The sequence below is a fragment of the Bufo bufo genome, chromosome 11, assembly GCF_905171765.1.
Source record: "Bufo bufo chromosome 11, aBufBuf1.1, whole genome shotgun sequence".
Taxonomy (NCBI): domain Eukaryota; kingdom Metazoa; phylum Chordata; class Amphibia; order Anura; family Bufonidae; genus Bufo; species Bufo bufo.
In genome coordinates, this window is record NC_053399.1 from 24,825,226 (window position 1) to 24,852,051 (window position 26,826).

The following is a 26,826-nucleotide window of genomic DNA, read 5'->3' on the forward strand; positions in this document are numbered from 1 at the left end:
CTCGTCTATCTTTTGGATAGAGGACAACTTTAGAACTTTTTGCAAGCCATTTAAAGCTGAAAAATCCCATTTCATAAAGGGATATGTCATCACTGTATGATCATGGGGGGTGTGACCTCTGGGACCCCCACTGATCCTGATGATGACAATCCCTCGGCACTAATATGGCACTGTGTCGTTTCCCTGTCACCTAGCTCTGCAGAAAACTGCAACCTGCTCTGTACAGTTGAATGGAGATGTCCTGTAGCTTCCAGCAAAGAAAAACTGTGACGGGCCCTTTCTAACAGCTCTACACCATGGACCCTGCCATAAGAGTAAGTACACGGGGCACCTGCATCCATAAAGAGTGATTTAAGGATGATACATACTCCTTTATCATATTCCCTACGAATACTTAGGAGATACAGTTGTGTTCAAAATAATAGCAGTGTGTTTAAAAAAGTGAATAAAGCTCAAAATCCTTCTAATAGCTTCGATTTCCATACACACAAATGCATTGGGAACACTACACATTCTATTCCAAATCAAAACATGAAGAAAAATATATCAAATTTGTGAAATAAATAAATAAAAGTGAAGAAAAGTGAATATTAGACTGTTAAAAAAAAAATAGCAGTGTTTGTATTCTTCTTTACAAACTCAAACATTCACTATATAAACTGAGAAATGTTTGAAGATTTTGCTTTGCTTTGAATCCCTTCACTAATATTTAGTTGTACAACCTCTGTTTCTGAGAACTGCTGGACATCTGTGCTGCTCGGAGTCACCACCTTCTGCCCCCTGTGAACAGGTATTTCAGCCCAAGATGATTGGACTACATTCCACAGTTCTTCTCTATTTCTTGGTTTTGCCTCAGAAACTGCATTTTTGATGTCACCCCACAAGTTTTCTATTGGATTAAGATCCAGGGATTGGGCTGGCCACTCCATAACGTCAATCTTGTTGGTCTGGAACCAAGATGTTGCACGTTTACTGATGTGTTTGGGGTCGTTGTCTTGTTGGAATACCCATTTCAAGGGCATTTCCTCTTCAGCATAAGGCAGCAAGACCTCTTCAAGTATTCTGATGTGTTCAAACTGATCCATGATCCCTGGTATGCGATAAATAGGCCCAACACCGTAGTATGAGAAACATCCCCATATCATGATGCTTGCGTCTTCACAGTGTACCGTGGCTTGAATTCAGTGTTTGGGGGTCTTCTGACAAACTGTCTCCGGCCACTAGACCCAAAAAGAACAATCTTACTTTCATCAGTCCATAAAATGTTGCGCCATTTCTCTTTAGGCCGTCAATGTGCTCTTTGGCAAATTGTTACCTCTTCGGCACAAGTCATTTTTACAACAGTGGGACTTTGCGGGGGCTTCTTGCAGATAGCTTGGCTTCACATAGGCGTCTTCTAATAGTACCAGTACTCACAGGTAACTTTACACCTTCTTTGATCTTCGTGGAGCTGATTGTTGGCTGAGTCCTTGCCATTTTGGCTATTCTTCTATCCATTTGAATGGTAGTTTTTCGCTTTCTTCCACGTCTTTCAGGTTTTTATTGCCATTTTAAAGCATTTGTGATCATTTTATTTGAGCAGCCTATCATTTTCTGCACTTCTTTATATGTTTTTCCCTCTCCAATCAACCTTTTTAATCAAGGTACGCTGTTCTTCTGAACAATGTCTGGAGCGACTCAGAATTTCAGAGAGAAATGCACTGTAATCAGCATGTACAACATTTGCTGCCTTCCTTCCTTAAATAAGGGCAATAATTGCCACCTGTTTTTCATAGAATGAATGACCTCACTCATTGAACTCCACACTGCTATTATTTTGAACATGCCCCTTTCAATAAGTGATTGAATTACACAGAATCAGCAGCATGCATGTCATGACTCTTGGATTTCTATTATTCTACTACACCTGCTAGTAAATTATTTGACATGTAGAAATATAATTTCTACCAAAAACAGTGATTGATCAGGTTAGTGATGTCTGACTGCTATTATGTTGAACACAACTATACCTTACTGTACAGGGATAGTAAACTCAGAACAGGTTGTTATTCTAAGCACACGAAACCAATGCGCATCCTCTTTTCTTCTCCCATCCACCTCACTTAGAGAATATAAGAGGCATCATCCCCATAGGACCTTCTATCACTTCAGATCTAAACAATAGAACTGCCCTAAAGATACTTATCCCATATGCTGCATCGGCCTGGTATTATCTACTAATTATAGAAGTATATATAATTATTATCCAATAAAATGTTAAATAGTTGCTTGTTTTGTATATATCCGTATTTTGGAAAATATCTTTTTTGATTTGTAATTGTTTTTTTCAAAGTGCAAACTGCCTATTAATAAATTATTTATTTGCAGAAAATGTGTTGATTTTTTTTTTGTCCTAACATTGCATAAAGATAGATAGATATACAGTCAGGTCCATAAATATTGGGACATCGACACAATTCTAACATGTTTGGCTCTATACACCACCACAATGGATTTTAAATGAAACAAACAAGATGTGCTTTACCTGCAGACTGTCAGCTTTAATTTGAGGGTATTTACATCCAAATCAGGTGAACGGTGCAGGAATTACAACAGTTTGCATATGTGCCTCCCACTTGTTAAGAAACCAAAAGTAATGGTACAATTGGCTTCTCAGCTGTTCCATGGCCAGGTGTGTGTTATTCCCTCATTATCCCAATTACAATGAGCAGATAAAAGGTCCAGAGTTCATTTCCAGTCTGCTATTTGCATTTGGAATCTGTTGCTGTCAACTCTCAAGATGAGATCCAAAGAGCTGTCACTGTCAGTGAAGCAAGCCATCATTAGGCTGAAAAAACACAACAAACCCATCAGAGAGATAGCAAAAACATTAGGCGCGGCCAAAACAACTGTTTGCAACATTCTCACCGGTGAGCTCAACAACACCAAAAGACCCGGAAGACCATGGAAAACAACTGTGGTGGATGACCGAAGAATTCTTTCCCTGGTGAAGAAAACACACTTCACAACAGTTGGCCAGATCAAGGACACTCTCCAGGAGGTAGGTGTATGGGTGTCAAAGTCAACAATCAAGAGAAGACTTCACCAGAGTGAATACAGGGGGTTCACCACAAGATGTAAACCATTGGTGAGCCTCAAAAACAGGAAGGCCAGATTAGAGTTTGCCAAACAACATCTAAAAAAGCCTTCACAGTTCTGGAACAACATCCTATGGACAGATGAGACCAAGATCAACTTGTACCAGAGTGATGGGAAGAGAAGAGTATGGAGAAGGAAAGGAACTGCTCATGACCCTAAGCATACCACCTCATCAGTGAAGCATGGTGGTGGTAGTGTCATGGCGTGGGCATGTATGGCTGCCAATGGAACTGGTTCTCTTGTATTTATTGATGATGTGACTGCTGACAAAAGCAGCAGGATGAATTCTGAAGTGTTTTGGGCACAATATTATCTGCTCATATTCAGCCAAATGCTTCAGAACTCATTGGACGGCACTTCACAGTGCAGATGGACAATGACCCAAAGCATACTGCAAAAGCAACCAAAGAGTTTTTGTTAAGTGGAATGGTGGAATGTTGTGCAATTGCCAAGTCAATCCCCTGACCTGAATCCGATTGAGCATGCATTTCACTTGCTGAAGACAAAACTGAAGGGAAAATGCCCCAAGAACAAGCAGGAACTGAAGACAGTTGCAGTAGAGGCCTGGCAGAGCATCACCAGGGATGAAACCCAGCGTCTGGTGATGTCTATGCGTTCCAGACTTCAGGCTGCAATTGACTGCAAAGGATTTGCAACCAAGTATTAAAAAATGGAAGTTTTATTTATGATTATTATTCTGTCCCATTACTTTTGGTCCCTTAACAAGTGGGAGGCACATATGCAAACTGTTGTAATTCCTGCACCGTTCACCTGATTTAAATGTAAATACCCTCAAATTAAAGATGACAGTCTGCAGGTAAAGCACATCTTGTTTGTTTTATTTCAAATCCATTGTGGTGGTGTATAGAGCCAAAAATGTTAGAATTGTGTCGATGCCCCAATATTTATGGACCTGACTGTATTAGGGTACTTTCATACTTGCGTTGCTGGATTCCGGCAGGCAGCTCCGTCGCCGGAACTGCCTGCCCGATCCAGCAATCTGTATGCAAATGGATACCATTTGTAGACGGATCCGGATGCATATCCGTCTCACAAATGCATTGCAATACCAAAACCATCTCTCCGCCGGTTGTCATCCGGAAAAACTGATCCGGTTTTTATTTATATTTTTCACATTTTTAAAGGTCTGCGCCCGCGCAGATCCGTTTTTCTGTAAAATAATGCCGGATCCGGCATTCCGGCAAGTGTTCCGGTATTTTGGACCGTACAGTGACTGAACTGAAGACATCCTGATGCATACTGAACAGATTGCTCTCCATTCAGAATGCATTAGGATAAAACTGATCAGTTTTTTCCCGGTATTGAGCCCCTGGGACGGAACCGGAAAAGTTTAACGCAAGCCCATAGATAATAGAAATGCGTCAAACACTCCCAGGCAACGCAGAATGTAAAGCAGAATTCCACAAGTTTATGAAAAATGTATTACATTTTATTTTATTTTTAAGAGGAAGAAAATTCACACTCCTACTCACCCACTTTATCCGACTTGTATGTTGGAAAAAATGGAGCAGGTGCTTCATAAATATGGCGCTAATTTTAAATACTGCATATCTCAATGTACTTACACCACACAACTGGTATAAAACATTGATAAATCTGCTTCCCTTCACACAGTATATTATAAAACTGTCTGCCTGCAGCTGCCACTAGGGGGAGCTCAGTCCACAGGAATGTATACAGTTACTATTGAAATCAGTGAAAGCTGTAGAATCTCTAGAAACTGAGTTCCCCTAGTGGCGCTTGATGCAAAATGCAGTGAATCTATGTTGGGAAGGGGAGAAGCAGTACAACGCAGGGCCCCATAGCTGTTGCGTGGTTTGCCTCTATGGCAGATGCACCACTTGATGATAGATAGATAGAACAGTGAGATAGATGGACAGATATTGGAGTTGATTGATTGATTGCTTGATTAGATAGTACATAACTCCAGTTTATCCAGAATGTCCCACTACATTCCCCAGCACCGGTAGACAGTAGAAACACTCTGGAAAATGCAAGGGAAGGCTTTGTGTAATCAACCAATGGTATAGAGTTCTTTCTCTTTTATCTTCACAAATGAGGTTCTGCAACAGCTGGGGCTTACATGATAAGCTACATTGACCCAGGTTCTCCAGAACTTTACAGAACATAGCTCAGCTACGTCAAGAGTACGCATCATGTCCATCAACCAGTTTGCTCTTTCTTCAACTAGAGCAGGGATGGCCAACCTGTGGCTCTCCAGCTGTTGTAAAACTACAACTCCCACCATGCCTTGCTGTAGGCTAATAGCTGTAGGCAGTCTGGGCATGTTGGGAGTTGTAGTTTTGCAATAGCTAGAGAGCCGCAGGTTGGCCATGCCTGAACTAGAGGGTCTGCAGCAGCATGGACATGTACAATCAGGTATGTTATGTGCACTTACTGCATGTTCTTATAGTCTTGGAATTAACAACACTGTATGTTGTTTCTTACATGTTTGTATTTTTTTAAAAAATCTTTTTGCTTTTTTTTGTTTTATATTTATCTTTTTGAACCACAATAAATATTTGCCTCCTGTCACTTGCAGAAGTTGCCAGCCCTGCCTTGAGCACCTGCTTTCCTCCATGTTTTCAGCACTTGGTCCTCTCCCCCCCCTTCCTTCCTTCCTTGGCACACATATCTGCTCTTCCCCCTCCCTTCTCATTCCCTCCTCTCTCTCACCTCCCTCTGTCTGCCCCTTAGCTCCCTGTCACCAGAGTGTCTTGTGACACTGAAGTAGGGCACACACAGCACAGCAGTCGCTCAGCCCCGGCCATGTCTGGCACACGGTCTTCCAACGACCGCAGCACTGCAGGAGGGCACAAGAGACCCCGGCATGATTTGGGCAACAAAGTGATTGTCATCTTGGGGGCTCAATGGGGGGACGAAGGGAAAGGCAAAGTGGTTGATCTGCTGGCTACAGATGCTGATATTGTCTGCAGGTGTCAGGTATGTGGCCAAGGTGGGAAACCACTAACTTAAAGGTCCTCTTCCACAGTGACCCCTAGCTTTAACCCTTTCTTCTCCACACCGTGTCTGTCTTAAATCGGAGGAAGTGCATACAATTACTTTTCTACTTGTGCAGTGTTTAATGTTCTTCTGTGTATATTTTACACGTTTCATTTTTGTATGTTATTTATGTAGCATTTTTGTGTTTTGTTTTCTTTCATTCACTTAATTCTGTGCCCTTGACGTTGCTTTCTAAGAGCCATTGTACAATGTTATCGTTATGTAATCTCCCTGTTGCTAACTTTCACTGGGCTTGTGTTCCCAGGCCTTAGAATCAATCATTAATTGTGGTGCTGTGTGTGATTTTCAGCCTGGGTAACTCTCAGATATATTGACCTAAAACAAACATTTATTTTTAAAAAATTATATTTTTTTCCTGAATTTGATCGGAATTTTCTTTTTCGATTTTGTTATTTGAATGATAGTTGACTTATTATTATGTATTTTGTTAATATAAACTATGCCAATAAAGGCTATGGACACCTGCAATGGGCGCCTACCCCCAGGGCCCTTTAAGAGAAAAAAAGTACTTGTTTTTGTGATGCCAGTTGCAGTGAAGCAACAAGGACACAGGACCCCTTTTAGTGATACTGTGGATGGTACCAAGGTGTAGGGATGCCAGAGTTGTGTAGGGTGGCCTAAATGTCCCTTAATGTTGGTGCACGTGTCATGGTGCTCCTACCTGCATACACTGGACCCTAGGTGTTGGCTCCGCAGAAATTAAAAGGGGGTTTGTTGATGAAGGGGATGATGAAATAAATTGAGTCCAGACCTTGTGATGAAGTTGGAAACAGCTTTTCTTTGCATAAACGTTTCTCCAAACAGTTTTAGGCTTTGTCTTGGTTCCCAGCAGGCTTTGGCATTAACTGTGGCAGGCAAACTTCTCTCTACTACGTCTGTTGCTCTCTGGCTCTGCTGTGCTGACAGGCTAGTTGCATAACTTAGTTTTCTCTGGGTGCTGCAACTTCTCTCTTGTAGTCTGACTCTGAATTCTGCTACCAGGGAGTCCATCTCTCCTGACTCCTGAGGCTCTAGGCTTCTGCCTCCATATCCAGATGAACTGAATGTGCCCCAGCTGGCCTGGGCAAGGCACATCCAGCAGGGACGTGCACCTCCTGCACACCCTTCCCCTGTCTAGGGAAGACCTCAACTGGAACTAACTGGTCCTCACCCTTCCTGCAGCAAGTGGGAAATGCCCACAACACCACAGAGGGGGGTGTTAGAATGAAAGGAAAGCTCATTCTTTGTACCTGTAGATCTGCCATTTATGCCGCCACCTGCTGTTGAACCAGGCACATTACATTATAACATAACAGTTGCAAAATAGGAAATGCACATTATGAAGGACTTGGAATAAACAAACAGATGACATGATATTAGACCATTTTAGATAGTAATGAGGTGCAGAAGTGGTAATGCCACTCTGGGGAGTTACATACCCCCTTACTTAAAAACCAAGCCACTCTCGGCTTGTCCTTAGGGTATATGTTCTAAGGTTACCAAGGAAAAAGTGCTGCATGAAAGTACACATACATAGACTAACATATAAGATAGCTACCTATGGATTCCTGCCTATGTGAGTAGGGTGTCTAACCACGGTTTTCCCTCTCACAGTGAACCGACCAACCAAAAATACTGCACTAAGCGCTCAATAATCCACGACGTGGCCGTAGTCGTATATGGAGCATGGGGGTGTCATGTACTGTCATCCCTCCACATGCTATGATACGACTGCAAATAGAAGGGTGGCTTCATCCTGTATTCCCTTCCAAGCACCAAGGTCTTAAAATGCTTTACGCTTTGTCACCTTGATGTCTGAACAGGTAGCTTTTACACAGTTTTTCCTAGGCTTGGCAACGCACAAGACCTAGGGATATAAATAACCTTGGAAAAGCACAAGGCCTTGAAACTGTCACGGAACCATGAACCAGACGTACAACAAGAGATAAGAGAAAATAAGAAGGCTTTATTGAAAATAAAGCTGTAAAGCAAAAGTCCAAACGGATGGTGAAACCGAGCAGAGTCTTTGCGAAGCCAGAGGTCAGGAACCAGAGGGGTAGTCAGACGAAGCCAGGATCAGGAACCAGCAGGGTAGTCAGACGAAGCCAGGATCAGGAACCAGCAGGGTAGTCAGACGAAGCCAGGATCAGGAACCAGAAGGGTAGTCAGACGAAGCCAGGATCAGGAACCAGAAGCAGCAGCAGTCTTAGAAGCATGTGAACACAAGAGGACCAAGCAAGGAACTGAAGCCACAGACCTCCTATATATATGAGCTAGGCATCCAGCTCCTCCCAGTGGGAAGGAGGAGCCGCAGGGTGGAAGGCTACAAGAAACCCAGAAACCAAGATGGCCGCCAGCACATGTCAAACGAAGGAGAACAGCAAGAAGGTAAGACCATGACAGAAACATATACACATTAGGAGGATGAGGCCATGCTCTCCAATCTCTCCAGACACATAGTAGCAGTGGGTTACCCCCGACGTTGACAGATCTGCTTGTGACTTACCACTTGGTTCCCCCCTGTGTAGCAATACAATACAATGCCTAGGCTATCTAGCTAACACAAGGTAAAGTAAGAACCATTAGTATTTAATGTCCTCAGAGGCAGTCCATAATGAGCAATAGCGATGTAAGATCTGCTTGTGACGTACCAGACGTCCTCAGAGGCAGTCCATAATAAGTAAGGTGCTGACTATCTGGCTAAAAATATTATTTTACCAAAGTCCCTACAAAAAGTGCATATACTCACATTTCGACACCAGCAAAAGAATACACACAATGGGTACAGTACACTTGAACATTGCTGAAAATTTTAAAGGTTAGTGCAGAAATAGTGCAAATATTTAATGCAATAGCGTAGTGCAATAAATTCACATCAGAGTCTTTTCTCTTCATTGCTTGAGGATCCATTGCAAACTGGAACAAAAGTGCAAAAGAGTCCTCTGTAATCCATGGGAAATAAGGTAACGTCATTATTTGTAATCCACATGGGTAAGATGTAAAATAGCAGCACAGGTCATGATCACCCTTTTGGCAAAGGGGGCTCCCAATTAACCTGAGAAGGGGGAAAAAAGGGAACAGGCGCTGTTGAGCACAACTTGGAAGTCGTTCCAGAGATTGGGGTTACTGGCAGTTGGGGGGGAGGGGGAGTCCTGACTAAACGTGACCATCCAGGTGAGGACACAACAGGGGCAACCTGAAACTTAAAACAATGCCAACATTTTCTCAACCTTCAGGAGTAGTCCACACCATGGCTCCCAGAAGTCATTGGTTCTTTAGATGCTGCAGAGGCTCCTTAGAGGAAGTCCCTCAGATCTTCCTCGCTGCTAGAGCTGCTGAACTCCATCAGAGGTTTTTCCTGCCTTCTATAATCTAGACGTGCAGCTGTAGTGGATCTCCACTGCCCTCCTGTGGCCGAACTTGGAAGTAACTGGGTGGTCACACTCTTCGTAGCAGCTGTCACTTTCTGGTTTACAGGGGAGGACGCTCCTGCCATCACGAAGGAGTCCAGTACCTCTGGCTGCATGGGGGCTGGTAGGTAGCTCTCCTCTATAGGTGGTCTCAGGGACAACTGCGGGACGACCTTCTTCATCAGTGGCTCAGTTTTACAAGGCAGCTGATATGTCACCACCGTGTGGTTAAATATGAAGGAAGCACTGGACATAGTTCCCAATTGCTGACTGATTGCTGGGGGTGCAGGCAGTCCCGGTATGAGAGACTCCGGCTCCGGTTGGGGTTTGTCTACAAAGCACAGCACTCCCCTTGCGCTCTCCTGCAGGCAGCGGACACGTCCAGCAGCTGCTGGGTCCTCCTGCCAGCACTCCGGTGCTGACACTGGAACAAGGGGCTTATCGATAAAATACACAGATGACGTGATATTAGAACATTAGAGATAGTAGTGAGGTGCAGAAGTGGTAATGCCACTCTGGGGCGTTACACAACTTCATGGTTAATTTTTTTTATCATTGCATTTTATTCCTTTTGAATAATTTTTTCAATTGGTCTTTTATTAAAAAGTTTCAACAGTTTTTTTCGTCTTCTGCCTTCACTTTGCAGAAAGTTGCCTATGGTAACCAGTCAGAATCTAGCTTTAATTTTCCAAGGGAAGAATCAAAAATAACAACAATAATGATTGGTTAAAGGCAGGGTTGTAACCACCATAGCGGCAGACCATGCAACTGCTATGGGGCCCAGTTGGGATCATCCCCTCTTCTACTGGGGTGAAAACTTGGTCAGGACTCTACCCTCTTACAGCAGGCATCCTCAAACTGCGGCCCTCCAGCTGTTGCAAAACTACAACTCCCAGCATGCCCGAACAGCCTACAGGTATCAGCCTACAGCAGGGCATTGTGGGAGTTGTAGTTTTACAACAGCTGGAGGGCCGCAGTTTGAGGATGCCTGGTCTCAAGGAACAAGGGTCATTGAAAAGGGTTTAGGCGGAAACCCTTCTGTCCTGTGTGGGGGGGGGGGTCTGGTTTGATCCTTGCTATGGGGCCTTTTCTCTCTATGTATGACACTGGTTAAAGGGGTTCTCCAATGACCAATGTAAAAAATTAAAATTAGACGTCATATAGAACATGAGAATCTCTTTCTAACAAAGCTAGAACCAGCCCTGTACCTCACATGGATCCATAGATCTCCCCATTCATTGCTGTGATAGATTTATATCAAGCTGAAAGCTCAAGGGGCGTGTCTGTTCTGCTGCAGCTCAGGGGGCGTGTCCATGCTCTCCCTATCACAGCTCAGGAGGCAGTTGTAGGATAAAACTGAGCATGTGCGAACATCTCAGTGAGATGGTGGACCCAATGCTACATCGGGTCCCCCAGACACCATTGAGGGGTCACCACATGTCACTGCGACCATCTCAGTGAGCCAGACAAAGAAATGAAAAAAAACAAAAATCAAACAGGTGGTGCTACACAGATACATTTTATTAAATAACTCAGTGACTATGCTAAATTTACATGCAATTACAAAAGTATTCAGATCCGGGCGTTGGTTTGAAAACTGTAGCATATTTTTGGGTGGAACAACCCCTTTAATGTGGACTGAAAAGAATGGCGTGGTATTAAACAAGCAGGAAGTGCTCAAACCCACATGCAGTCGTGCATATATATACAGGGGAGCAAATCCTGCACTTGTGGCCCGTTGCTAATGACGATCCCCAGCAAAAATGCATACGGTGGAGGATGCCCGCAGAGAACCACAAGTACCACAATAGACATCCTACACAGGGTAGCAATTATGTGGATGTGATAATCAATATAACAAAATAATAACAAAGACAGGTGCACTCTGCGGTCTTACTAAACCCTCAAACTGATTTTAAAATTGAGAGATTAGCCAACATATCCTACGGTGTAGGACATGTCTGAGCCCGTGCACCACGCTAAGGTTTCTCAAGTAGCTCGGGACCTAACACTCACCTACCTGTGCCATGTGGGCAATACCAGGGGCCAGTGGGCAAATTACAGGAGCATGAGGCCGACTCACAAACAACTCACCAGTTACCTCCAGCATGTAACCATGCTAGCAATGGGAGGAGGGAGGAGTCTGCGAGTCTCACTCAAGACTGGCTGATATGGCCCAGGCCTCGCAGGTGCACCTAAATTTAGCCTGTGGATGGAAAGCAGGCACATTTAAATTGGAGTTTATACACCTCCAGACATCTCTATATATACAAACTGAAAAGAATGGCGTGGTATTAAACAGGCGGGAAGTGCTCAAACCCACATGCAGTTATGCATATATATACAGGGGAGCAAATCCTGCACTTGTGGCCCGTTGCTAATGACGATCCCTAGCAAAAATGCATACAGTGGAGGATGACCGCAGCAAACCACAAGTACCACAATAGATTAGGGTTACATGCTGGAGGTAACTGGTGAGTTGTTTGTGAGTCGGCCTCATGCTCCTGTAATTTGCCCACTGGCCCCTGGTATTGCTCACATGGCACAGGTAGGTGAGTGTTAGCTCCCGAGCTACTTGAGAAACCTTGGCGCGGTGCTCGGGCTCAGACATGTCCTACACCGTAGGACATGTTGGCTAATCTCTCAATTTTAAAATCAGTTTGAGGGTTTAGTAAGACCGCAGAGTGCACCTGTCTTTGCTATTATTTTGTTATACCCTTTAATGTGGACAACAACGCTGCTCTTTAGAAAAAGTTCGCCATTTGCCTGTATACAGTGGCGGGATAATGCCTCCAAATGATGGCCAAACTGTATTGTCATCCAGTGACCAGTTCATACTTTTAACCACTCTTGCATTAACTGTGTGGGCGGAGCCTGCAGCCCGGTAATCTGCATAAGCTCTGCCCACACAGTGCTGCAGAGCGATCTGTGCCAGCGGGGAAGAGAGGTATGTGAGCTTCAGGAACGGGACAAGGTGAGTAGTTACTGTGTTTTGTTTTTTTTTTGTTTGTTTTTTTAATACAGAGGGGGCACAGAGTTTTTTTTTTTACTATGGAGGGGACACAGAGGTCTTTATTACTATGGAGGTGGCACAGAGGTCTTTATTACTATGGATGGGGCACAGAGGTCTTTATTACTATGGAGGTGGCACAGAGGTCTTTATTACTATGGATGGGGCACAGAGGTCTTTATTACTATGGGGGTGATACAGAGGTCTTTATTACTATGGAGGTGGCACAGAGGTCTTTATTACTATGGATGGGGCACAGAGGTCTTTATTACTATGGGGGTGATACAGAGGTCTTTATTACTATGGAGGTGATACAGAGGTCTTTATTACTATGGAGAGGGCACAGAGGTCTTTATTACTATGGGGGTGATACAGAGGTCTTTATTACTATGGAGGTGATACAGAGGTCTTTATTACTATGGAGGTGATACAGAGGGCTTTATTACTATGGAGGTGGCACAAAGGGCTTTATTACTATGGAGGTGGTACAGAGGGCTTTATTACTATGGAGAGGGCACAGAGGGCATTACTACAATGAAGGGGGCACAGAGGGCATTATTACTGTGAATGGAGATTTCTACCATGGAGGGGGCACAGAGGGCATTACTAGCACAATGGGCATTACTACTATAAGGGGGCACAATGGGCATTATTACAGTGAAGGGGCACAGAGGACATTACTACTATTTAGGGGACACAATGGGCATTATTACTGTGAAGGGGCCACAATGGGTATTATTACTATGAAGGGGGCAGAGTGGGGATTATTACTAAGAAGGGGGCACAATGGGGATTATTACTGTGTAGGGGGGACAATGGGGATTATTACTGTGAAGGGGGCACAATGGGGATTATTACTGTGAAGGGGGCACAAAGAGGGCATTACAACTGTGAAAGGTTCACAGAGAGGGCATAACTACTGTGAGGGGGGCACAATGTGGGCATAACTACTGTGAGGGGGCACACATCTGTACAAAACTACTGTGTAGGTTGTACAATGAGGGCAATACTACTGTGAGGGGTAAGATTTTTTTTTAAATATTGGGGGGATGCCAGAGAAAGGACCCACCCCGGGTGCCAAACACCCTAGGCACGCCACTGACAATGGTGGAGGTACCAGCTGTCGCACACCATTAAAACAACTATCACTTTGCCATAGGATAGGTGATAAATGTATGATCGTTGAGGGTCTGACCACTGGGACTCCCACCGATCAGGAGACTGGAGGTCCCTGAGTCCTCTATATGAATGAAGTGGTGGATCATGTGACTGACAAACATAGCAGAGCCATGTAGCAGTGGTCATGCACAAGCCCCATGGCTCAGTAACCTTTGTTCTCCTGATAGGTATGGATCCCAGCAGTCGGACCCCCAACAATCATACATTTATTACCTCTTTCGTGGGTAAGCGGTAACAGTTGTTAATGGGAAAAGTAGGTCATGCTATCCAATAGCATAAAATGGTTCAAAAAGCACCAGTTAAATGTAGAGCTAAAGTAACTATACAGTATACTCAAAACTAGAAAACAAATGTTATAGTGACTCCTTCTTATTAATACTTGTCTAGACGCCCTGGCAGAGTACATGGAGATTCAGAAGTGGCAAGGTGCCATTTGTGCCTGTCTGGGTGTATTTCTAAAAACGGCTTGTGTGCAGACATTTTCCAAGTAGACAGAATACAGGAAACATCAAGTGTTCCTCCTGTCATTGCTCCAAAACTACAGCCCCTATAATTTACTAATATTTTGATAGCAATCTGCATGTATGTATAAATACAGCAATGGAAGCTATTGAAAAAAAATTATCCTAAAGGAATTTGGGGTCGTGGTGGTTTTATAACGCCCACATTTAGGCTCCATTCACACGTCCGCAATTATGTTCCGCATTTTGCTTAATGGAATTGGGGACCCATTCATTTCTATGGGGCCGCACGATGTGCTGCCTGGATCCGGAAATGCGGACCCGCACTTCCGGGTCCGCATTTCCTGTCCCGAAAAAAATAGAACATGTCCTTGCGGACAAGATTAGGCATTTTCTATTAAGTGCCGGCGATGTGCTGTCCGCAAATTGCAGATCCGTGGATCTGCAAAACACACACGAATGTGTGAATGGACCCTTAGACTGATTATATTATATCACTGCTCATTCCTAATGCAGTGGCTAGGTTTGGGGTGGTCCCAATGCAACATCAGGTCCCCCAGACACTATTGAGGGGTCACCACGTGTCGCTGCTCTCTGAAGAGGATAGTAAGGCATGGTGCACCCCAATGATAAATATGTCCAGAGAGTCAGGGTCTGCAGTAAACCAGTTTGCTTCTTTAATGGAGGAATTCAAGTGCAAAACAGTTCAGACAATGCGCTAAGCAGGCTTCTCCAGTCTCTTCCCTGGCAGAAGAAGGTTCTGTGCTGAGGAAAGACCTGAGCTAGCTGTCCCTCTCTCTCAAAAGACTGGTTCCCTCTCAAAAAGACTGTGGCTCAGTTGTCTGTCTGGCCCTCTGGTCAAAGGGCTGGTGACCCATGGTCTATTGCAGAGTTTCCCTGTCTCAGTGTCTTCTAGTCACTTGTGTAGTCTGGCAGACTCTCTTCTACTAAACACTGGCACCTATCTGCAGACTGGCAGAGTCTCTCCTGCTAATCACTGGTCTTTATCTGCACTCAACTAAGGGATCAAATTGCTCTTCTTATATACAATTTCTAATTGAGCTAGAACTTTCTAGTGGGAGGGTGGAGTGGAAAAGCATAACCTAAACAGAAACAATGTTGCAATTCCAGTCTGTCATAGACTTGTATAGAGTTTCAGTACAAGTCTATGGGATGTAGTTTTTCCAGATGTAAACAACAGAGCTAAACTAGACAGTCAAAAGGTCAATGTTTCAAGGTTTTTCCCTCTAGAACTTTGCATAGTCCCTTATAGTAACTGTGGAATATTTCAAATATCTCAGTGCATAGATAGAAAGTCTCAAAGTCTCTTAGTAATAGATGGCTGTGCATTAACCCTTACCACAGAGCAGTGCCGATATAGTGCAATAACAATGCAAATGAACAGGATATATTACAATAAACCTATAAAATGCAGTTCAAAACAGTAGAAGGGTAAGCAATGGCATAAGTCACAGTGCAAATTAACCTTTCCAAGTGCACTAAAGTAGTAAGTTGATGGCTTTGCATGGTAGCAATAGGGGAAAATGTCCACAAATGTCCATAGTACTAAGTACCCTTGCTTCAGGGCACTACACTTAGAACTACTGGAAATCGAAAGATGGTCACTCAATTTAAAGTGTGTGTTCTGTATTTAACACCATGTCATATTAAAGTCTATATTATGTGCTGATTAATTTCATAATCTAAATTTATAGTGGTCTTTCCATTTTTTACCTGAAACAAAGCTCCAAATCCACTGCATGTACTGTAGATATAATTCTGGTGACCTTTAGGCACCACTAGAGGGAGCTTACTCTTTTCTTATGGAGTTCAAACAGTATGCAGAAAGCTACTTAGCTCCCTCTAGTGGTGAAGGCATTCATAATGTTATTATTTAACTCTATATCTATGCAGGGTATTTCAAACTCTTTTTTGGAAAAAGTGAACTCCAAACGTATAAAGATATATTATGAAATTATTCAGCACAGAATTTTAGATCTGTTAAGATTAAAAAATTAATTTTGAGAGTGGACAATCACTTTAACGTTAAGTCCTCGTCAGCAAAGTGTGCTATCTAGACCAATGCTCTCCAACCTGCATCTTCCCATCAGTTGTAAGACAATAACTCCCAGTATTGCCTGGTAGGGATCGGCTGCTAGGGCATGGTAGGAGTTGTAGTTATGTTAAAACTACAGATAGCTGAGTATGATCAGTGGCAGGGATGTACAGAACACATTGGGCCCCATAGCAAAACTTAGTATGGGCCCTCCTGTCCCACCCAGTTTCCCAGTTCGCGTGCATCAATTACTCCCATGTAGTGCAGAATGCACAGATTTCTGATGAATTTACATTTTATAGTTACATTTGGGCTCACTCACTTTATATGACTTGTATGTCAGGAAAGGTCATGTATTTAGGCCAGATAACTGTCATAAATACATTGATAAATCTGCTTCCCTTCTATTACAAAGCTGGCTCAGTGCATAGGAAATTATGTAGTTACAAATGAGTGAAATGGAAGCTGTAATAAATTCTTGGTGGCTGCACTAATCTTACAGTGGTTTTACATCAGAAAGGAGCTCAAGCTTCTCCCATGGCTCCATAGCAGTCGCATGATCTGCCTCCATTGAAAGTATGCCACTGGTCAAGGGGGCTCCTTAGCTGAAGAATGTCTTAAAAGGGTATTCCAACACCATATCCCTAGGATAATCTTTCAGTGTCTGATAAGGAATAATCCCACTGTTGGGCCCCCACCTATCTGATAATTAGTGTCCCTGATTCACTGTTGCATCTTTGATTAGAACACAATCAAAGGGGCTGAGGTGGAGGTAAGTCATCCAGTCAGATTAATAGGATATTGTCACGACCCAGGGTCCACGTGACAGACCTCCAAATTGCCCGGCATCAAACTACGAATAAACACATATGAGAATATTGGAAGTTTATTACAAAGTAACCAGAGCAAGGAATATAAACAAACAAGCTCAATGTACTGTGGAAGCTCAGTGGGTGGGAACCCACTGCGCCACTTACTGGTAATACTCTGGAGGGGCGTATCTAAGCAACACCCGGATTTCACTAGGGCCCCTGATGGTGGGGATAGACTTTGCCAGACGGTAGTTGCCAGGAGCGACTCCAGAGCGTAAACCAGCCAGTGACAGCAGGGACCGGCGGACCAAAGGTACCAGCAAGGTACCGACAGTACATAGAACGAGGCATAAACATGAACAAGACAAGTACAGGCATGGAATCACAGGTAAAGCAAAAACATACCCTAGTAGCAGGAATATTCCCCCTCCGAGGAACGTCAGACCCCCTTCCGGAGGAGCGAGGACATAACAAAGCATAGAGAGGTAATATCCTAACATAGCAAAGCTAAGCATAGACATAACAAGACATACAGGGTATAGCTAGGAACGAGGAAAGGCCGGAGAATGATAATGAAAAAGTAGGCAGAACCAAGAACGGAGAAAGACAAACAAAGTCCCCAAGGGTGAGCAGCATGGGGAAAAGCAAGTATGCAGACAGACTGACAGGACAGACAAAACCCAAGAAATCTAACCCAGAACTGAGGAAAACACAGGCCTACATACTAATCCCATGAGTGCAGCAAGGAGGCCACACCCATGGAGCCAGACAGGGAAGTTTAACCCCAAACTAACCAGACAGGGGAGTTAACCCTAACAGCACAAGAATGAATCTGCAGTGAGGGAGCTGCAGTACGGGCGTTGCCAATGGCAACCAAACTTACACGGACAAAACCGAACACAAATACAAATACGAAATTAAGTCAAAGGGGTACAGAGGTACACGGGCAGGTTCACACGTGAAGCCGCAGCCAGCACACTGCCGCTAGCAACCAGCCTGCATGGAGAGGTCCGCAGCCAGTACGCCAGGGGGTGAGCAGCCAGCCTACACGACCATACGTCACGGTGAACCGCACCGTGACAGATATCCACTATAATGTAACCTTACCCTACGTGTATCATGGCCCTAGTGGATAGCCAAGGTACCCAAATCACTCTCACTTTACCTTAGGTTGCACACATATCACAATCCTCATTTCTTTATATATTTCTCAGTTTTAATTGGAATATAGGACCCAGGGAAAGAAGAAAAAGAAGGAGGGAGGAAGAGCTAAATTTAATCATTTTCTGTGCCAAGATGCTTTCCCATAAGACGGAAATAAATCTCTTGGATTCTGATGCGTATTTTTCCACTGGCAGTTTTGGGACTTGATCTAGGTTTATACTTAGCGCTGTTTGATGTATGATTGTTGTGTTTTATTTCAGTTCTTTCACACTAACCAAAGATATTTTAGGCTATCTTCGATCTTTAAAGGGGTTGTCTCATCTTGAAACTTATTGTACCTCCATAGGAGATGCCATGTGGCAGGCGCAGCACTATGAAGTGCCTTTTGCGCTGCGGCATTAGAAGAATTTTGATATCTCTGACTTTTAGTCTAACCAGACTGTCTATTACTCTGTAATTCCTCTAGCGCCGTTCTATGGAAACAGTAGGTTTAAAGAGCACATCAAATGCTTGAAATAATTTCTTTATTAACTTCAACTTTTCTTCATATAACACTGCCGCAGCAGCAGCAGATAGTCTATGTACAAAACACGTGTTGAAAAGATATCACAAAATGGCGGTATGCATAAGATGATGGTTCAACTGTTCAATCTTGTCATTCAACATAAAATGGTGGATATATTTTTCTCTTCAGTATCTGTACTCTCGCTTTAAGTTATTTAAGCACTTTATAATCTCTCTGAGAGGTATATCTGAGGTCTAACTAATAGTTCACTTGCTGAATTTGGTCGCAATTTGCAATATGCAGTTAGCAGTAACTATTTGCAGATTGGTTGAGTATGATCTGGTATGGTTGTATGCAATTTGGATTGCAATATGGAATTTGAATTTGGATTGTGAATTTTGCAGTTCGCAATTGTATGGTATTTGCAATTGGTGAAACTGTAAGTAAACACACATATAACTGGTTCAGTATACAGCTCTAATCACTGTATTAACAGTAGGAACATTATATAACTGTTTTAAATACCTATTTTGGCCTCTCTGCTTCCATTAAACACAGCTCTTAGTGGAGTGAATGTCTGTTCAGCTTCTCTCTCTGGTGAATAATAATTTCTTGCAGCTCCTGCTAGGGAATTTCCTACACAGGCTGTGTGTGAGGCTGGCTGTGATTGGTCTAGACTCCTGCCCAGCAACAACAGTTAAACTCTATGCTTCCTGTTTTTTCTGCTGTGTCATTGAGTTTACCTCACATCCATATAATGAATCTTAAAGGCATATCATCTTTTCTGCTTCTGTGAACACAATATATATAACAGTTATATGACATCCAAACATGAAGTCACTGTAAATAACTCTTCTTTTGTCACACAAACATAGGAACTGTATTAAGGTTATTGGCAGTTTTAGCTGAATAAACATATAAGCTATGTTAACAACCTAGGACAGGTCTTAGCTGGCCAGCTACATGCCATACATGTCCGGTGGGTACACCTCTAGGACCTGCACCTATTTTCAGAACGGGGCTCCCATCTCTGTGCAGAGTTCTCCTTTAACTTTTATGGGAGTTCCCAAAATAGCTGAAATTCCTATTGAAGTGAATGGAGAGAGCCACGCATGGGCAGACACCTCTTCATTTACAGTGGCTGCAAGATGAAGCCCCATTCTGGAGATAGATGCAGGTGCCAGAGCTGGGAAAGGCTATTAGTGTCAAGATATGACAGTTCCATTAACCTCTTAATGACCGTTCACCATCAAAAGACATGTGCCCAGTCTGTTAAATGGCTGCTGGAGCACTCTAGCACTAAAAACCAGCTGTTACTAACAATCTATGTTCTTAGTGTTGGTTCCTTCTTAACAGCTAGGATTGGAGGAAGTTCCGACCCCGGCTGTTAACACTTTGATCATGCTGCGATCCCTACTGAGGCATGATCAAAGGGTACTCCCTCTGTAATTGGTGACCAGGTTTCCAAGTGACCCAATTGTAACTGGGGGAGCGATACTCATTCAGCCCCTAGGACAGTGGTGGCGAACCTATGGCACAGGCGGCACTCAGAGCCCGCACCCTGGAAAAAATCGATGGTATACCAATATGCCTTAGACTTTTCCTGCCATTCATCAGAGCAGGACGCACTATGAACGGAACAGGCAGTGCACTAAATGTAGGCAGGATATTATAGCTAACTAATAAAGTACATGGAAGATATACTATATTGGACTGTAGAATTCAGGTTAAATTGCCATGTTGGCATTTTGCGATCAATAAGTGGTTTTGGGTTGCAGTTTGGGCACTCAGTCTCTAAAAGGTTTGCCATCAATGCCCTAGGACCTATGAAGGGCCCCAGGGCTGTCTGCACTGTAGTCCTGCTGTCGCCCTAACAGCAGCCTGTGTCATACTGACACAGGGTATAATGTATTAGCATACAGGAGTATGAAAATACATTATAAATGCAAAATAAAGTTATAAAATAGTAATCCTATATTGAGATTTTTTTTTAAAAATGCTATAAATAATGTAATACATTTTTATTTTTTTAAAGTAGAAAATCACAATCACATTTATTGTAAAATCTATTTTATTGTGTACACATTAAAATGATAAAAACATAAATATTTAGTATTCACACAACCGTAATAACCTGAAGAATTTAATTATCAGGTTCTTTAGTATGAAACATGAACAACGTAAAAAGACAAACAAAAAATTATAATTACACTGTAATTTATATGTAATAACATTTCTCCGGCATATAGCAAGTCCTCAAACAGTCACGAGAGTGAAAAAGGCACGGCTGCTGTAAAGTCAAGAGGCAAGAACTAAAAATAGTTTCTGTTCATTCAGGCCTTTTCAGGCCTGGTCATTAAGGGGTTAATCTTGAAGATCAGTCAAGGTCAGAAGGTTCAGAATGAGACAATCACAATAAAGAGAAATGCTAATCATGGGCGAGGCTATGACAACGTCTCCTTTATTTTTAGGGGGCATAGGAGGAGTCAAGAAAAAATTAATAAATGAAACAGTCGTCATTGTCTTTGTCCAAGACTGATTCAATAGAACTGCTGTTTTTTATGTTCAAGTACCTGAGTGTCTTTTGTCTAGTATCCTCAAGATAGTTCCTCACTATCATATTTGTATGGGTCCAAATGCGGCACCTCCATCCTCCACCAATCAGCTGTTTCAGGCAGCCGCATGTGACAGGAACTATACAATGGTAACTGAGCTGCGGTATTCCAGTGCCAAAAACTACACAGTGGACGGAATCTTCTGCTTCATTTACCCGATTAGTGCCCTATCCCAGATATCAAGTGTTTTAAATCCACAGTCCATTTTATACATTCAGAAATCATGCAGATGGGATGCTGTTGCCGTTATCTTACTGCCTGTGATATGCATGCTGCTGCACAGTCTCTAGCCTCTCCTGTGCTTTCGAACCCAGTCACACCTCCACCACCATGAAACATGCAAATTCCAGAGCTAGTGCCTCAAGACAGAAGCTGGATCATTTTCTTCTAAAAATGAAACTTAGTGGTGGCATGGAGGAAGCAGGAGACTATTATAATATGGACTGTGTTAATGATTTCCTGTATTGGTTGGAGTTGCTCTTTGTTTTGCATTGATCTGTTCCTTTAAGGTAGGGCGCCATGTGGTCAAAAACTGTCTACAAGGCGTCTACTGCATAGAGAGCAAACATGGCTTCAAACTGCTGACTCAGTTATTATAGGAGATAGAGAATTATTTAAGGTCACCTTGATTTTTAATTCATCCTGATTGGATAATATTGTTAACAAGACTTTTTTTTGTTCCATTGCTGGTGTTTATGTGAGAGAGACTTAAAGGGAATCTGCCACCAGCGACCTACCTATCTGACTTGGCATAGACAGATCCATCAGGTCCACCTGATTCTCCACTCATGGCTGTGGTCAGCCCCTCCCTGGCTGTTTTGCCACTGCCTGGCCCTGCCTATCGAAGCAGCCAGGGGGGGACCGCAGAAAGGAGAAAATCAGGTGGACCACAGCCGTGTGCCAATGCAAACAGTTGGATAGGCAGGTCGCTGGCGACAGATGCCCTTTAAAGATTGCAATTATTATGCTCCACTTTAAAGGTTCCCATGACCTAAAAATACTTACAGTTGAGTCTTCAAGATGTGGTAATTAAAGAAGAGCTTATGTCCTGGCCTCCTAAAACAACAGGTGCCTGACAAGATTTATTTCATTCCAGGCTTTGTGTGAATTGCATTTAGGAAGATTTTTGTTTTATGCCAGTGGTTGGACAGAAAGGTCTTAGATATGATGTTGCTTCCTACATGTGATCACAGCAGCATCTGCAAGACTGTAATACACTGATTGTCATTGAAACTATGGACTTTGAATGTTTCAAGAGAAACTCAGATTACCCCCTATCTCCAGTGTTCCCTCTAAGCCTTGGCAGCTGCTGAGCGGGGTCGGCTCGGAGCTGGGCACAGCGCCATCAAAGGTGGGCGATAGGAAAACCTAAGATAATTGTCATATTAAAGAGCATACAGTGTAACCCCTGCACCATCCCGTACAATACATTATAATCCCTGCACCATGCTGTGTAATATACAGTATAATCCCTACACCATGCTGTACAGAATACACTATAATCCCTGCATCATGCCGTACAATATATAGTATAGTTCATACACCATGCTATACAAAATACAGTATAACCCCTACACCATGTTGTGTAATATACATTATAACCCCTGCGCCATGCTGTACAATATACAGTATAACCCCTACACAGTTCAGAGGTATACTCTATATTGTGTGGCACAGTGCATACTATATGTGTATAACATAAACATATTCCACATGAAAACTTACAATTACTTGGCTTGGCCCTTGGGGATCTCGGACGCCACTTCAACACTTTGGCTGGGGGGCTAGGTCTAAGAAGATGTCGCCCCCTCCTCTTTTCCCCTCTTTTGCCGCGCTGCACATGTTTTCCTCTTCCAGTAGCAGCAGCACATGAGGAAGGAGCCAGGGCCATCTTGGAACGCCACACAGGAACTTCCTGACACTGGATAAGGTCAGGACGTTAAAGGCACTGTGGGCAGTATGGTGGGTGCCGGTTCTGAGTTCAAGGGCCACCCACTATGCAAGTTTGCAATTGTGTGCATTGCCAGGGTGGGCTTCCCCAGAGTAGGGAACAGGCATACACCATTACATGAAATGAAGTCCGGGCTGCAGACGTCCTGAGCAGAGGCATATAAAGGAAGCAGCGCGGCTGCGCGGCCGCGCAGCTTACAGGGAACACTGCCTATCTCCCTTTTCTATTGGTTGCACAAAGCTCAGCTTCTCCTCAGTACCATTTATATTAGCAAACAAGCTAGAGTAAAACATCCAGATGCAACTGCATTCATCTCTTTTAGAAGTGTTGGCAAGAGCTAAGTGCTACAAGAGATGGGAGGTCCTGTCCAGTGACGTTGGAATGCATAGGTGTAGCTACAAGAAATGCAGGGGTGGCAACCACCCCAAGGCCCAGATGCTTGGAAGGCTCTAATGCCACATAAGTATACACCAATATTATAAACAGCACATGGCAAGTATGGGGTCTTGTTACAGATTTGGTATCAGGGCCCAAGAACTTTAAGATTTGCTTCTGCTGGAGTATGGTTTTATGTCGTTAGTCCCATATTGATTATTGCCATGAGACCTCCTGGAATCTATCCATGGTGCTACTGACCAATATGATTTTGAGAATGGATGCAAATAATATAGGACCCTATAGTCGAGGACTCTAAGTGCTGGACTAGCAGAAATTTCAACAATCTGAAGAAAGACATGATCATCAGGTTCAACCAAGGGATGGGAGCAGGGGCGTAGCTAAAGGCTCATGGGCCCTGGTGCAGGAGTTCAGCTTGGGCCCCTCATCATCACCTTCCCTCAGTGCTTTATGGCAAGGGGCAGGGGTGTACCTAGCCTTTCTGGTGCCTGAGGCAAAAATTGAAACATCCCCCCCAATGCCAAATTCTCAACCTAACAAATTCCCTCAAGTCCTACTGTAAAAGGGGTTGTCCTCTTTTTACTACTGACGACCTATCCTAAACATAGGTCATTAATATCAGACCGGCAGGGGTGCTGGGAGATCAGCTGTTTGAAGAGAGGGCAGTGCTGATTTTAGAGATGCTTTCTCTGCTCTGTTCACCCACTCACCGCAGCATTTGCAATGATGAGCAGGTAAACAGTGCAGAGAAGGCAGCGCTCGACCGAAAAATAAAGTGGACAACCCCTTTAAAGACATACTTGGAAAACATTACATACAGCACTACAGAACATACAGGGTAATACAGCGCCACATATGTACCTCTTCCATCCAGTGATGTCTCCTCTGATGTAGATATTCTCTTTCCTCATCTTCTCCTTCAGACCAAACTGCCATGGTGACTTCTTTTAGCTGCGTCTTGTCTCTGCAGAGTTTAACAAACAGACATCTTACTTTCCTACTTTTCCGTCATCCTCCTCACCCTTTCTCTGCCCCCCCCCCCCCCCCGAAACCCAATACTATACTGTAGGAACAGTCCCCCTTAAAATACTGGTACCACACAGATAGCGTGCCAGTACAAAAAAATACCCCCTTACCTTTCAGATCAGACCCCCATATCAAACCCCAGATGAGACCCCCTTCTCGATTAGTATGCCCTCCAGCTTGGTCAGTAAGTCCCTGATGTAGGAGGGGAGACTTTCAACAAATGGTCTCAACAGCGGGTCGATATAGATCCCACAGTTTTGTGAAAGACTGCCCACCCCCGACACAATGGGGCGCCCCTTAAGGGGTACCACCTCCTTGTGTACCTTAGACAGGCAATAAAATGTTACCATTACCGGGTATGGGGGATACAGAAAGTCATGTTCATCCTGGCTAATCAGATGGTTCGATCTAGCTTTCAATAGGATCTCACAAAGTCCTGCCCAATACTGTGTGGTAGGGTCCGAGGGAACTGTCTCATAGCTTTCCCTATCTCTCAAAATTGAGAGACACATTATGCGGTACTCAGAGGTGTCCATCACTACCACATTGCCCCCTTTATCAGAGGGCTTAATAGTGATGGACATCGCCTTCTCCAGATCACTAATCGCCTTCCGTTCCTCGCGGCTGCAATTATATCTGTGCGGGAGAGGTTCGATCTTGGTTAGATCACAGGGACAGTGAGTCTCATCTGGACCCTGCCTGCAACTAAGATTGATCTCTGGAACCACATCACGACATCCAGATGATCCCTATTTACTGGTAAGACTGTTCCTTTTATTGTGTGGAATATTTGCCGGATTTGGAGAAACGTGTTACTTGGGATTATTCCTGCCTTAGGGGTCCACACTCAACTAGTACCCTTAGGTAGGGACGTCCAGGGTCTCTAATATCGTAGGGCCAGGTTCTGGACGGGTTGCCCTGGGTCGGGCCAGAGGGCATTCTAGGCTTGACAGGGCTTTCTAGGGACAGTGAGTCTCATCTGGACCCTGCCCGCAACTAAGATTGATCTCTGGAACCACATCACGACATCCAGATGATCCCCATTTACTGGTAAGACTGTTCCTTTTATTGTGTGGAATATTTACCGGATTTGGAGAAACGTGTTACTTGCTCGTGTGGGTGTGACCACGTATCTACAGTCCCCCATGACGATATATTTTTTGTTGTGTGTAAATTTTGTTTGTGACACGTTTCTGGTGTATACACACTCGCCACTATATGTAGTATTCGTATCGTTTTATCATAGTATCTATTAAATGTTAAGTCTCAGACCCCCATTAGACCTCCAGACCCCCATTAGACTTCTCTAGACCCCCAGTCAGACCATTCAGACCCTTAATCAGAACCCCAATCAGACCCCCAATCAGACCCTTTAGGCTCCTAATCAGACCCTTCAGACCCCTAATCAGACTCTTCAGATCCCTAATCAGACCCTTCAGACACCCAATCAAACCCTTTAGACCCCCAATCAGACCCTTTAGACCCCCAATCAGATCCTTCAGACCCCCAATCAGACCCTTTAGGCCCCTAATCAGACCCTTCAGACCCCTAATCAGACCCCCAATCAGACTCTTCAGACCCTCAATCAGACCCTTCACACCCACATATCAGACCTCAGATCAGACTATAAAATAAATAAACAAACTCCCCTCTCCTGCTGTGCCGCTCCTCTTCCGGTCAGGCTGTCTCCTGGGCTCTCATCTTTTCTCAGGTCCCGCGCTGCAGTCACCTGACCTCCTGCAGCGTCATAGTGCGCTATGTACGTCCTGACGCTGCAGGCAGCCAGGACACAGCAGCACCGGCCCCGGGAAGAGCGAGCAGGAGGGGGGTAAGTACTGTACAGCGCTCACAGCGCTTCTCTCCCCCTCCTCCTGCAGTCTAGTGAGAGTTTTCATTATGGAAATGCTCGCTACTATTCCCTTTATAAGATGCAGTGCATCTATAGGGGAGAGATGCAGTGCAACTATAGGGGCCCAGTCGCAACTGTGACCGCTGCGACCCCTATAGTTACGCCAGTGGATGGGAGGGGATGTGGATGAAGGGAAGGGGTGTGGGAAGCCAGAATTGAAGACATTTATA

General features: G+C 43.9%; 1 protein-coding gene across 1 annotated transcript in view; it reads left to right on the plus strand.

The window, feature by feature from the left end:
* Nucleotides 1-5,865: 5,865 nt before the first annotated feature.
* ADSS1 (adenylosuccinate synthase 1) overlaps nucleotides 5,866-26,826 on the plus strand; it is a 56,986-nt gene continuing 36,025 nt past the window's right edge. The window contains exon 1 of the mRNA XM_040412778.1: nucleotides 5,866-6,102. Coding sequence (XP_040268712.1) covers nucleotides 5,929-6,102 — 174 coding nt within the window. The 5' untranslated portion in view covers nucleotides 5,866-5,928. The remainder of the gene's footprint in view (nucleotides 6,103-26,826) is intronic.